The sequence below is a fragment of the Peromyscus eremicus genome, chromosome 20, assembly GCF_949786415.1.
Source record: "Peromyscus eremicus chromosome 20, PerEre_H2_v1, whole genome shotgun sequence".
In the NCBI taxonomy this organism is placed as follows: Eukaryota; Metazoa; Chordata; class Mammalia; order Rodentia; family Cricetidae; genus Peromyscus; species Peromyscus eremicus.
The window spans coordinates 25524098-25538579 of record NC_081436.1 but is presented as its reverse complement, the minus strand read 5'-3'; the positions used below and the strand labels follow the sequence as shown (position 1 = coordinate 25538579).

Here is a 14482-nt window from a genome sequence, read left to right as displayed (position 1 = left end):
GGGATCTGCCTTGTCTCCACCTCCCCAGGGCTGGGATTTCTTTTCTTTCTTTCTTTTTTTTTTTTTTTTTTTTTTGGTTTTTCGAGACAGGGTTTCTCTGTGTAGCTTTGGAGCCTGTCCTGGAACTCACTCTGTAGCCCAGGCTGGCCTCGAACTCACAGAGATCCGCCTGCCTCTGCCTCCCGAGTGCTGGGATTAAAGGCGTGCGCCACCACCGCCCAGCAGTGCACAGCTTTTTATATGGGTGCTGAGGATTCAAACTTAGGTCCTCATGACTTTGCTGCAAGTACTTTTCATACTGAGCCATCTCTGAAGCTCAGTATACTAATTGTATAGTCTTACCTGACCGAAGGAGATCGGGAAGAATAATCCTTCCACATTCAGAAAGGAGGGAGGCTGGAAGAATGTGGCCACCCTAACAACTACCACAATGGTTTTGAAAACCACAGCCCAGGCCAGAGGTATGGAGGCTCAGCCAGACAGTGGACAAAAGGTAGGAATTAGAGAGCAGGGAGAGGATGAGGAGGGTCCAGCACAAAGGTTCAACCTACTGGACCACAGGGCGGGGCTGAAGCCATGGGAACACTGGGTACCTTTCTCAGATGGGCCTGAACCCAAACAGCCCAGGGACTATTTTTGCTGCAGGCACAGCAGCTGGTCCTGATGGAAGTGGAGCACTGGATGGTCCGCACTGATGGGGGAAGCTTTTCGGAACCAGTGTTTTCCTGGTCCTGCAATTTAGACAACAGCCACAGAACAGCCCTGCCCACTTGCTTGGATTCCAGAGCCTAGTCACTGCTTTCAACGGTTTAGGGAGCCCCAAGGTAGTGTTTCTGGTGTGTTTTCAATTTGGAGCCTCCCCCTTCTTCCTGGCCACGGCCCCTCGCAGATCCCCAGGCTCTGTACATCTCCTGTTACTGCTGACGTCAGGAGCAGCCGCTCTGTGGACGCTGGCTTCCAGGTCCCGGGTGGGGGTGGGGGGCCGCGGAGGCACAGTTGCAACTGTGGATGACTGCGCGGACAGCGCCACCTCCTGTCCTTGCTGAAGCTGCTGGAGATGCACAGGCTTCCATTGTGCCAGATCTCACAGGGCTCTGGCCAAGAACTTCCGGGAGAGCTCTCTACAGGGATTTGCCAGTGGCTGACCCTGTGGTGAGCTCGCTTTCTCTTCAGACCCCTGCTGGTCTGTGTTCACACTCTGCATCCAAGTTCTCCCTCCGACATCTCCCCAGCCATAGGTCTTTCGGGATGCAGCCTGCTGCCCACAGCATCCCTTGGACCACTTTCCTTCCAGTCTCCATCCCTTTGTCAATCTTCAAGACAAGGCTCCAGTACCACTCCCGAGGGAGCTGTCTTTGGCTCTTTGGATGAAGTCTAGTCCCCTGCCTGAGCTCTACTCCCTGAAAAAGCATTTTCAAGGATCAAATGATGTCTTCAAATCGGCTGCTCACACTGTGACCCTCCAGAGAGAGATGGGAACTCAGCCAGCATGCTGACCTTAGTGAGAAGTCTCTGTAGGTGTCTCTGGTCTTAATCTGCTGCTGTAGGTGGCCAGGAGAGGAATCCTCTCCTTTATTCGCTCTTTGCCAAGGATAGCTTCCAGCTTCCTTGTATCCAGGAAAATATATTGATCCTCTAGTCACAGGAGGCCTTGCCCCCAGCACCCTCCAGGAGCTCAATGAACAGACTCTAGATTAGAATTTAGGTTGATACCTCAGAGGGGTCCTCATTTGCCAGATTAGGACAATGACCACTTCCTTTAAGGGCAGTTGGAAGGGAAGGCATGCTCCCACCTTGGCTCGGGGATCACTGACCATCTGAGGACTTTCAGGCAGCTACACGCTCTAGTATCCAAGAGACAGGGAAAGAGAAACCGAAACTACACAGAAGGAAGCAGCTCCGTCCTCAGCATCAGCCCCACCCTGGGCTGGCCAGGTCCAACCTCATCCCATTCTCCAGAATTTTGTCCTGTGGGGACCTGCTGGGGGCTCTAGTGTGATGCAGGCTAAAGTGTCCTTTGGTCCTGGCACTACCTCCCCATTCGTGACCTTAGTTTATCCTCCACTCTAGGCTCCCCTCTTACACACTCCAAGCCCTCCCTCAGCCTGCTCTGAGTCAGGACACAGAGTGTGTAGCAAGTGCTCCAGAATACAGCCCGATGGTCGTTTCATTTAGTCTTATTTTGCTTTTATCCCAAAACCTCTAATAGAAGGTTTTCTTTTTCTTTTCTTTTCTTTTTGGTTTTTCGAGACAGGGTTTCTCTGTGTAGCTTTGCGCTTTTCCTGGAACTCACTTTGTAGACCAGGCTGGCCTCAAACTCACAGAGATCCACCTGGCTCTGCCTCCTGAGTGCTGGGATTAAAGGCATGCACCACCATTGCCTTGCAAAACATCAGTCCAACACTAGCATCACCAGTTATCTCCTTTGATACTGTGGTATTTTTTTTTTTTGTTGTTGTTGTTGTTTTTTGTTTTTCGAGACAGGGTTTCTCTGTGTAGCTTTGCGCCTTTACTGGAACTCACTTTGTAGACCAGGCTGGCCTCACACTCACAGAGATCTGCCTGCCTCTGCCTCCTGAGTGCTGAAATTAAAGACGTGTGCCACCACCGCCCGGCGAACGTTTTCATAGCGGACTGTGGGTGTAATTCAGGTTCCCCAGCACAGTTGAGTTTGGAAACATATCCAGGGCAAGTTTTCATAGGGACATCTTTGTAAATCCAGGGCTTCCTCCTTCTCTGAAGTCTTGCTTTTCAAGGAGTCAGTTACCTGAGATCTGAAAACATGAAATGAAAAATCCAGAAATAGAATTTTATTTTTTAAATATTTATTTTTATGTCATGCGAATGGGTGTTTTGCCTGCATGTATGTATGTGCAACATGTACATGCCTGGTGCCCATGGAGGCCAGAAGAAGGCATCAGATACCCTGGAACAGAAGTCACGGGCAGTTGTGAGCTGCCATGCAGGTGCTGGGAACTGAACCCAGGTTTCTACACAAGCAAACAGCGCTGTTAAGCACGGAGTGAGCCATCTCTCCAGCCCCCACTGAAGAGCTTCAGGTCATAAGGAAGGCGGGTAGCACAGGGCAGAGGACATAAAGACGTTGTCCACACGACTCAGGTGGTGGGTTAATCAAGAAGGCTTCCTGCTGGGCCTGATTTTAATTCTGGTGAAAATAGCTTCTATTCAAAGCAAGGACTCCCCAGGACACCTTCAGGGGAGAATCAGGGATTGGGGTTTGAGGCAGAAGAGTTAATTGATTGAGATGTCCGAGGAAATACAGGTGGAGGCCCAAATGAACAGAGATTGCCATCAAGATCACTGCCGTGTGTGCCTGGCATGGTGGTGCTTGTGTTTAATCCCAGCACTTGGGAAGCAGAGGCAGGCGGATCTCTGTGAGTTCGAGGCTGGCTCACGTCAATAGCACACATTTGCTCAGGATTTCTCACTCAGGGCTCCTCCCCTCCCTGCTCTAAAGTGTAATGGGCACTTGGAGAACTGGAGTCTCAGAAGAGGAACTGGAATGTGGAAAAAAATATTTAAAGAAATTATGGCTAGAGCCATCTCAATTTTGGTGAAAGAGATAAATGTATGTAAGTAAGAGGTTTGGTGAATCCCAGAGTCAACTGTAGTGGGTAGCCATTCCAGCTTTGTTCTGGAAGTTCCAACCCCCATTGAGACTTCGGCAACTGTCACGCCTACAAGGCGGGGCCAAGGGAGGCGCCTGGGGACCCGAGATTGGGATCGGCGAACGCTCTCTTGGTTCCAGGACCCTGGATGGTGGAGGTGGACAACGCAGAGCTCCAGAGAACACCACTGGACTGTGATACACCTTCCCCAGACCCCGCGACCTACCTATCCCTTAATTTGTAAGTTACGCCATTAAATAAATCTCCTTTTAACTACGTGGAGTGGCCTAAATAATTTCACCAATAGTCAACATAGAAGCTCCCCTAAGCCCATCATAGTAAACCTGCTAGAAACCAAAACAAAACACAAAACCTTAAAATCATCCTGAGAACACAATGCATAATGTTGCATATGTGTTACATACATGTTACATACATGCCAATCACACAAACGACAGGGACGCTTGGTAAGAAGCTGTGTGTGGCAAGAGTGTGACTGTATGCTACCTCCGAGTGCATTTGTTTGTTTATTTTATTTATTTATTTATTTATTTATTTATTTATTTATTTATTTATTTATCTATCTATCTATCTATCTATCTATCTATCTATCTATCTATTTATTTATTTATTTATTTTTGAGACAGGGTCTCTCTGTGTAGTCCTGGCTGTCCTGGAACTCATTATTTGGACCAGGCTGTCCTCAAACTCACCAAGATCCCACTGCCTCTGACTCCACAGTGCTGGGATTAAAGGCATGTGCCATCACACCCAGCCCTTACATCCATTTTTAAATAGAAGTTTGATTTCTCTTGCCAGAAGCAGAGTGCCATTACCTTTGACACAGTTTCCAATTCTATATTTCACAGGAAATCTGCTTGGATTATTCTGTGCATCTGAGAATCTCTCTGCCCCCCCCCATCCACCAGGCATGCTGGGTGTCGTCCCCCCCCCCCCGGGGGGGGGCCCTGCAAGCACCACAAACTCTTAAACCTTCACATTACAGCTGTGACACTGAAGCCATGCTGCACGGTAAACCCTGACAGCAAGGCCACATCAAAGGAACCCATTCAGGGGGATCCCTGCAGGTACTCATCTGTCTGGATATCTAGTGGCTGCTGGGGACAGGAGCCACCTGCTGAGTTGATAGAAAATACTCAAGAGAATCTTTCAAAACACTAGGGAAGCTAGAAGACAGTGGCCCAGCATCATTAAGTGTCTGGGGAAAGCCTTTCAGCCTCAAATCCTATATTTAGAAGAAAAATTATCTCTCAGAATGAAAACAGGGCCTGGTGATGTAGCTGAGTCGGTAGAGGGGTAGAGTCTAGCACATTCGATCCTCAGTAACACACGAACTGGGCAAGGCAGTACAGGCCTCAATCCCAGCACTTGGGAGATAGAGGCAGGAAAATCAGGAGTTCAAGGCCATCCTTGGCTACGTAGTTAGCTCAAGGCTAACCTGGGGGGACGCTACAAGCGACCCTGCCTTAAATGAACAGACAGAAGCATGATGACAATGGCATTTCTAGCTAAAGGAATGATAGAAGAAGTCACCATGGGCTGGAGAGATGGCTCATCGGTTAAGAGCATTTGCTGCTTTTGCAGAGGACCTGGGTTTAGTTCTCATTGGCACACACATGGCGGCTCATGAACATCTGTAACTACAGTCCTAGGGTTGCTGATGCCTTCTTCTGACCTCCTGTTGCACCAGGTGTGCTCCTGGTGCACATAGATACATTCAGACAAAACAGTCATATGTGTGGAAGGATGGAAGGGGGGAAGGAAGGGGAGGAGGGAGGGAGGGAGGGACACAGAGAACAAAGATGGCCTCACCTCCAGAAATGTGGGACTATTTGCAGAAGCAAATCCCTCAGGCCAAAGTCAAATGACACCAACAGGAGAATCCCCAGATACAAACACACATCAGAAATTATAAATACGGCATGTGCCTATAATCCCACCCAGATGGACTGTAGACTCAAGGCCAGTCTGGGCTGCATAGCGAGACCTGTTTCCAAAAGGAAAAAAAAAAAAAAAAGAAAGAAATTATTAGTAACAAAAGAACTTCTGTCTATCTATCTATCTATCTATCTATCTATCTATCTATCTATCTATCTATCTATCATCTATTTTGAGACAGGGTTTCTTTGTGTAGTTTTGGTGCATTCTTTATTTTTAAATGAATTAATAGTTAATTAATTAATTAAGTTATTTTTGGTTTTTCCAGACAGGGTTTCTCTGTGTAGCTGTCCTGGAACTCACTCTGTAGTCCAGGCTGGCTTTGAACTCACAGAGATCTGCCCTCCTCTGCCTTCTGAGTGCTGAGATTAAAGGTGTGCTCCACCACCGGCCTGACTATTTTTTTTTTTTAATTTTTATTTTTTTTATTTTTTAAATACGTGTTGCTTGGGGCTCAAGAAGTTCAGAGCACTTGTTGAGGACCAAGTTCCAGTTTCCGGCACTCACACGGCAGCTCACAACCATCTGTGACTCCAGTTCCAGGGCACCCTCTTCTGGTCTCCTCTGGCACCAAGCAGTCACGTGATACATGTACACAGATGAAGGCAAAACATTCATACACATAAAATTAAAAAGAAAGAATTCTAAAATACACGTCACATTGAGGCAAAAGGTCAAATACTGTCTTGTAAGGTCTGTGCTGCGGGCATACACCGCAAGAGTAACACAAAGGGTAGAGGGTGATGCACGTAGCTTCGCAGCTGCCAGGCCGCTATGCTTTACAGGACAGTAAGCAGAAGGTACCAAACAGGACATGGGTCAGAGGAAGCCTGTGGGACGATGGGAGCCCAGAGGAGGAGCGTCAGAGTCACACTGAGGGTCTAGGCAGATCCCGGAAGAACTCCCTGCATGCTGTGTGTGTTATGAAGAGCAAGCAGAGGTGTGTAAGGTGGAGAGTAGAGAGCATCCAGAGAACAGCAGAGGAGGAGTGTCCTGGAGTTGGGGGCCGTAGCCAGAGCTTCAGTACCACTGGAGCCCAGGGGTGAGGCAGGGACAGAGAGAAGAGAAACATGGCAAGGCCTGTATGGAAGTCTGTGTCCCAGGGCATAGTCTTTGTGTCTGCATGCCCGCCCCATCTCAGCTTTACCTTCTCGGAATCTAGGAAGTACCCGACATTATCCATGAAGGTTTGATGAGCAGAAGGGTAGATAAATGAATGAATGAGTGAATGAATGAATGAGTGAATGAGGTGGGATGTTTTTCAGCTCCACGTCTCCACCTCATTCTGGAGTCTCCCTGCCAATTCACACAAGCTCAGCGCTCCTCATTCCTTTGTGGGGGCAACACTTTCTTCAAGTCCTTTGTGTCCCTTGCTAGACTTCGGCTTTGTGACCTTGGAGTCAGACATGCTGGTGGGTGGGTGAGTGAGAAGCAGGTCCCAAGGGGACTTTTTAAATATTCATGGGAGAGAAGCGATCCCAGCTGGACCTTTTCAATATTCATAGGTGCCGAGGCTCTGGCAGGCTGGACAGATATGAACAGAATTCGGAAAGGCCTTGCCCCGTGGACAGGTTGAATTAAAAGTGAAGCTGTAGCCGGGCGGTGGTGGCGCACGCCTTTAATCCCAGCACTCGGGAGGCAGAGGCAGGCGGATCTCTGTGAGTTCGAGGCCAGCCTGGGCTACCAAGTGAGTTCCAGGAAAGGCGCAAAGCTACACAGAGAAACCCTGTCTCGAAAAACCAAAAAAAAAAAAAAAAAAAGAAAAAAAAAGAAAAAAAAAGAAAAAAAAAAAGAAAAAAAAAAGAAAAAAAAAGAAAAAAAAAAGAAAAATAAAGAAAAAAAAAAGAAAAAAAAAGAAAAAAAAAAAGAAAAAAAAAGAAAAAAAAAAGAAAAAAAAAAAGAAAAAAAAAAAAGGAAAAGTGAAGCTGTAGTGAGCTGACGGGGTGGGGGTGGGGGTGGGGCCCAGGAACTGAAATTAGGGAGATTTAGAAACCTTCCTATGCTCCTCCCCAGAGCTCTGTCCTCCATGGTCCTTCACGTTCAGGCTTTGGGGAATGTGTGCAGCTTCTGTGACAGCTGGCTGGTTCCTCCCTGCAACCCCTGCCCTCCCCTCAGCACTGTAGGGTCCTGCTCCTTTTCAAACCCGGGCAGGGCTGGCGTGGTGGTTTTCTGGGTCATGGTGGGTGCCTCTGTGTCTGTTTTGGGGTGTGGCATGAGTTTTCCCCAGGTAAGCCTCTGGAGTCTGTCTCGCACAGACTGCCATACTGAGAGACACAAGCAAACGGAGGAGAAGCGTGACTCTCCAGAAGTTCCCATGGTGGAAAGAGCACAGCAACCCCCACCCGCTTCCCAGAATGACTGATTCACAGGAGAAATCTCCTCCTACCAGACAACATCTAATTTGGGTTTGGACTCCATCCATGGTTCCCTTGTCTGAGCTTTTTGAATGTGTCTTTTCTGGACCTCTTTTTTTTCCCCTTTGGTGTGTGTGTGTGTGTGTGTGTGTGTGTGTGTATGTGTGTGTGTGTATGTGTGTGTGTGTGTGTGTATGTGTGTGTGTGTGTGTGTATGTGTGTGTATGTGTGTGTGTGTGTGTATGTGTGTGTGTATGTGTGTGTGTGTGTGTGTGTGTGTGTGTGTGTGTGTGTGTGTGTGTGTAGGCCAGAGGTCACCTTGGGGATTGTCTCTCAGGGCTGTCCACATTGACTTTTTTTTAGACACAGCGTTTCTCATTAGCCTGAAGATGACCAATGAAGCTAGGCTGACTGGCCAGCAAGCTCCAGCACCCACCTGTCCCTGACTCCCCAGTTCTGCGATTACAGACATATGCTGCCACACCTGACTTTTTAAAAAATCTGTTGAGGATCGAACTCAGGCCCTCACACTTGTGCAGCAAGCTCCTTTTTCACTACTCTTTCCTTTTCAGTCCCATCCCTGCATGCCCCTGCTCCTGAAGTAGGCTGTTCCTACTTACCCGAGCCTCCCCGTGAACTGACTTCTGAAAGCTCCATCTTGGTCTGCCCAGATCTTATGCTCTGCTGCAGTTTCTACGTAGCTTCTCTCCATCACCACTAGAAAGTACCCTTTGCTCGTTCCCTGCACCTCAGCTCCTTACTGGGGTGTGGAAGCTCCCCTTTGTCTCTTGGATCCTGCACACTTTTTTGGTCTGTGCTGAGGAGCAGCTGGAGGCAGCAGCTGGATTTTGCTCAGTACGTCTGGCTCTTACACTTCAGCCTTTCTCCTTAGGAGATCCACCCGTTTTCCCTGCTCAGTCAATGTGCTACCCTCAGTGTCCCCAAATTAGAGGGACCCAGCATTCCAACAGGACTCTGAAGACTGCTTTGGAGCAAACACCACTTCTCCCTGCTTCTCTGAGCAGCTGGATTCCTAGATACAGGTCTTTTTTTTGTTTTGTTTTGTTTTGTTTTGTTTTGTTTTTTCGAGACAGTGTTTCTCTCTGTAGCTTTGCGCCTTTCCTGGATAAGGCTCTGTAGACCAGGCTGGCCTCGAACTCACAGAGATCCGCCTGCCTCTGCCTCCCGAGTGCTGGGACTAAAGGCGTGCGCCACCACTGCCCGGCTAGATACAGGTCTTTTAAACTCTCCTTAGCTGAGGGACTTAATAATTCACTTGAAAGACTTTACTTTTTCAAGGATGATGGGACAGCACAGAGCTCGGAAGATTGGGACTCTGACCTTCCATCTCCCTTTGCTGTTCAATCTAGTTCCTGAGTGCTTCCACCCAGGGGCTAAGGCTGACACAGCAAATCTCTGGAGAGCCCTGGTGATGTCTGTGCTGGGGGAAAGTTGGCTTCATCCATCTGAGAGGTTGGCCTCACTCTAGTTCCTTCTCTGATGGAGGATGATGCTCAGAGAAGAGAAAGGACAGAGTCTGGGGAAGGGAAGGTAGGAAGGGGTGGGGGGAGGGGGACGAAACTATTACCCAGTGTCCTGGTTTGCTTTCCATGACCAAAGCTACTTGGAGAGGAAAGGGCTTATTTGGATTGCACATCTCAATCACGTTCATGTCCGTATATGTGTACATACATACACACACACACACACACACACACACACACACACACACACGTTTTAATAACTAGGATCTGCTGCCTATGAGAGACAACATGTGGTGTTTGTCTTTCTGAGTCTGAATTACCTCACTTATTATAATAATTTCCAGATCCATCCATTTTTCCTGGAAATTTAAAAATAGAACCATCGTATGACCCAGATATTCCACTCCTGGGCATGTACCCAAAGGACTCTGTACCCTGCCACAGAGATACTTGCGCATTCGTGTTTATAGCTGCTCTAGTCACAAAAGCAGGGAAGTGGGATCAACCTGGATGCCCATCCACAGATGAATGGATAATGAAACGTGGTTCACACACACACAAGGGATTTTTTTTTTTTTTTTTTTTTTTTAAAGATTTATTTATTTATTATGTATACAGCATGTATGACTGCAGGCCAGAAGAGGGCACCAGATCTCATTACAGATGGTTGTGAGCCACCATGTGGTTGCTGGGAATTGAACTCGGGACCTCTGGAAGAGCAGTCAGTGCTCTTAACCCCTGAGCCATCTCTCCAGCCCCCACACAAGGGATTTTATGCAATAATAGAGATCTCACGGTCTCCAGTGTGGGTCTGTAAAGGATTAAGAAAAATTAGAGAAAGGAATGAAAGACAGTTGTCTCACTCACTAACCTCGGGAAGCCTGAATGACAATAGCCCTCCCCCCTCCCCCAGCACAGCCTCCAAGAACTGAACGGAATAGAAGAGTCTCTGTCCATCAGCATCAAACCTTTGCTTTGGCTCGGTCCACATAGCTGTAGCCCCCATGTGAATGCTGGGGTCCCCACGGTGTCCAGTGGTCCTTAAGTCCTAGTCTGGGGGTGTGCATCTTCTCAGCACATGATTTACTCCAAAGCAGCGTGGGGGGCTCTGAGTGCAGCTGTGCTCCCCAGATTCTGCCCTGCACCCTCCTCTGTCCTGGGCTTCCTGTGGCAGTCAGGAGGCACAGGGGGAGGAGTGAGGACAGACTGACTACTGTGAGGAAACCAGCTGGGACCGCTGGTGGAGATCTGGAACCCCACTATTGAGGAGGCTGAGGCAGGAGGATTACGAACTCAAGACCTGTCTGGGCTACAGCTACAGAATGAGTTCAAGACCGACTGGGCAAGCCCCTGTCTTAACATTGGGGGGCGGGTGGAAGGGAGGGAAGAAAGGAAAAAAAGAAGGAGGATAGTTCGGTGAGTTCCTGCCCCCCAGCCCAGTGCAGAAACCCGTCGGTGTTCGGCCCTGCCGTGGAAACTGGCCTCAGAGCTTGGTGAGGCTCTCCTCTCCCCGTGTCTCCTGGGATCAGTACAGCTGGCTCTATGAAGCCATATGGTAACCAATTTATTCAGCCAGCTCCTCCTCCACCCGCCTTGTGCCAGATGCTGATGGAAAACTGAACCCGGAGGCTGGGGGTGGAGGCAGGGAGGAACTGGTAAGAAGGGAGTAGGGAGCAGCAAGGAAAGAAAGAACAGAGCCGTTAGCAGTCCTTGCTACAGAGGAGGAAGGCTTTGATTTACGTGTGAGAGAGAAGGAAGCTGCAGCCTCAGAGGCTCAGTCGCCTTGACCCGCTAGTGAACACAGCCACCCAGCTGGCCCAGCTGCCAGCAGCTCCTGTCCTGTGAGAGGATGTGACAAAAGGCAGTGCCGGAATGTTGACTTTCTCTACTGGTGAACGGGGATGCTGTGGAAGGGCTCAGGTTAGCGGTCTGCCTGCTCAACTCATCCCCTCTGCATACCGTCCTTTGCCTGCTATGCCCCCTAGCCATGGATCACGATTCTAAGATCCCTCGGGGTAATCGAATCTCTCCCTCAGAAACGTGGAAACCTACAAGGAAATCCTCAGAGGCAGAAGGCTGTGGAGCGAAGGCCTGGAGGGAGGTTTGGCTCTGCCGCAGAGATTTCTGGTCCCTCTGCGGTCCTGCTTGCTCCAAAGCCTCCTTTTAAAAGTGTGTGGGAGCCCTCGTGTGGACATTTCGTTAATACTGTGAGCTCTCTCTCTAGCTCATTTCTTGCCTGAGCTGAACAGTGCGTGTTCCATGGCTGGTGGCGCTGTTTTAGGAGGCTGCAGAACCTTTTGGAGGTAGGGCCTAGCTGACAGATGGGTGGACCTTTGAAGGTTATGCCTGCCTCTTCCTTCAGGCCTGCAGTTTCCCTGGGCTAATTTTCCATTCCTCTCGCTTCTCTAATTTCCCAGTGTCTCCATTTTACGTCCACAGCTTCCCTCCTGCTCCAGTAGGGGCTGGTTGAAGGGAATTTACTCTGCTACACGTTCTTTGGCCCTCCAGGCCTTCCTTTGAAACATGGATGTTAACATGACCCTGTAACTTTTGTGTTCTCTGTTCAAAAGCAGCATCACACCAATGATACGTAGCTGAATCTCATGGAATCACTCTTGCCTCTAAGAGCCTGGGCAATTTCACACAGCAAATCTCTTGGGCAGCCCTACAGAAGCAATGTGCGTGTTGTGTGTGTGTGTGTGTGTGTGTGTGTGTGTGTGTGTGTGTGTGTGTGTATGTTGGGGGGGGGGTTGGTTCAGAGCAGAAGGCATGCTCATGCGTCCACACAGGTATACAGTCATCCTCCATCCTTAAAATGGAGTCAAAAGCTGCTTGTAAAATGGAGTCTCTCAGAGCAAGGTTGAAAATCAGTTTGTTTTGTTTTTGTTTTTTTCAGACAGGGTTTTTGTGTGTAGCCCTGGGACTTGCTCTATAGATCAGGTTGGCCTTGAACTCAGAGGTCCACCTGCCTCTGCCTCCTGAGTGCTGGAATTAAAGGTGTGTGCCATCACCACCTGAAAAAAAAATCACTTTTTTATACAAACCTAGTCATTGCACATCCTGATCTTCACAGTCTACCTCCCAGCTAGCTAAAATTACAGGCTTGTACCACCAGGCCTGGCTAGGACATGTATGTTTTTGGAGGTTATTATTCAGCCTGGTATAGATTGAATATAAAAACAATTCAATAGGCAGGCTAGAGAGATGGTTCAATGGTTAAGAGCACTGGCGGCTCTTCTGGAGAACCCAGCTTCTATTCTTAGCACCCACATGGCAGCTCACAACCACCTGTAACTCCAGTACCTGCCTGGTACCCTCTTCTATCTCCAAGGGCACTAGGCAAGTACACAGTGCATAGACATATATACAGGCAAAACACTCATCCGTATAAAATTAAAAAGTGAATTAGAATTTTTTCTTTTTTTAAAAAAAATTTTTCGAGACAGGGTTTCTCTGTGTAGCCTTGGCTGTCCTGGAACTCACTCTGTAGCCCAGGCTGGCCTCGAACTCACAGAGATCTGCCTGCCTCTGCCTCCCAAGTGCTGGGATAAAAGGCATGCACCACCATCACCTGGCTTAAAATTTAAGATTTATTTGTTTTTATTTTACATGTGTGGGTCTTCACCATGCACGTATACATGTGCATGAGAATGGGCCCTGCAACTCTCAACTGAATGCAGGCTGGCTCCCTGTGACTCCAAAACCCAGAGAGGCTTTGTATGGACTAGAAAGAGGAAGAGGGAGAAAAATGAGAAGAGGAAGAAGTAAGGGAAGGAGAAAAGAAGGAGAAAGTGGAGGAGAAAATGAACCAAGACCTGAAGGCAATGGACTGTTGGAATTAGGTTCTCAGAGTCTTCTGTCCACATTGTGTTCTTGCCTGGGCATGGGAGATTCACTCTATTTTGGTGTGAATAGTAAATGGATACGCAGGAACTCTGTAGAATAGGATGAGGTGTTAGGCCCAGATCCCTCTAGGGAGGGAGAAATTCCAAGAGACCTCTCCTTAGAGGTAGTCTATGGCCACAAGAATAGCAGGGCTGGTACAAGATCAGGGATCAGGGATCAGGGATCAGGGATCAGGGGTCAGCCATAGTTCAACAGGCAGAGATTCCCAGAAGCACAGTGGATAGGTAGTCTACTTGCTTTGTAAAACTCCAAATCTACCAATCATGGACCACACACAGGTCATCACACAAAAAGGACAGTCTCTGCTTGTCATTCAGTCCTCAGACCCAAGTCACAGAACATGCTTGAAGGAAGGGAGGCAGGATCTGCCTGTAATATTTCATATGTCATATTGTGACTTTTGAATAGTCCTCATCTCTCTTCTCCCTGGGTCTGGGTCATCCCTCAGGTAATGGTGAGCTGGTTAAGACTGTTGGACACTGACCGCATTTACATGAATCTTTGGGATCCATAAAGACACAGGTCACCTCTGCTGTCTGCTGGTCAGAGAAGAAACAGGATCTGACTTGGGTATCCCTTGGTATCCCTTCCAATAGATCCACAGAACCCTCTCCTCTCCTGGCCATGTTTATCACAGCAATAGAAATCAAATCAAGTTAAAACTCTAAAGATCTGGCGTCGTCCACCGCTGCCGCCTCCTTCTTCTGTCGCTCCTGGTGCTGCTTGTGTGCGCCTTCAGTGGGGACCCGGTGCCTCTTTTGTGGAGCGGCAGCTGAGGAGACTCCTGCGCTCGCCATGGCCGACGAGAAACCCAAGGAAGGAGTCAAGACTGAGAACAACGATCATATTAATTTGAAGGTTGCGGGTCAGGATGGTTCTGTGGTGCAGTTTAAGCTTAAGAGGCATACACCACTTAGTAAACTAATGAAAACCTATTGTGAACGACAGGGTTTGTCAATGAGGCAGATCAGATTCCAGTTTGATGGGCAACCAATCAATAAAACAGATACACCTGCACAGTTGGAAATGGAGGATGAAGATACGATTGATGTGTTCCAGCAGCAGACAGGAGGTGTCTACTAAAAAGGGAACCTGCTACTTTACTCCAGAATTTTGTTATAGACCAAGAATACATTCGCAATTAGAATTC

The 14482-nt window shown here is 48.4% G+C and overlaps 1 protein-coding gene across 1 annotated transcript; it reads left to right on the top strand.

Annotated features, from left to right (window-relative positions):
• The first annotated feature begins 14013 nt into the window (after nucleotides 1-14013).
• On the top strand, nucleotides 14014-14482 carry LOC131896801 (small ubiquitin-related modifier 2-like). The gene has a single exon (XM_059247599.1). The coding sequence runs from the start codon at nucleotides 14128-14130 to the stop codon at nucleotides 14413-14415; it is 288 nt and encodes a 95-aa protein (XP_059103582.1). The 5' UTR covers nucleotides 14014-14127; the 3' UTR covers nucleotides 14416-14482.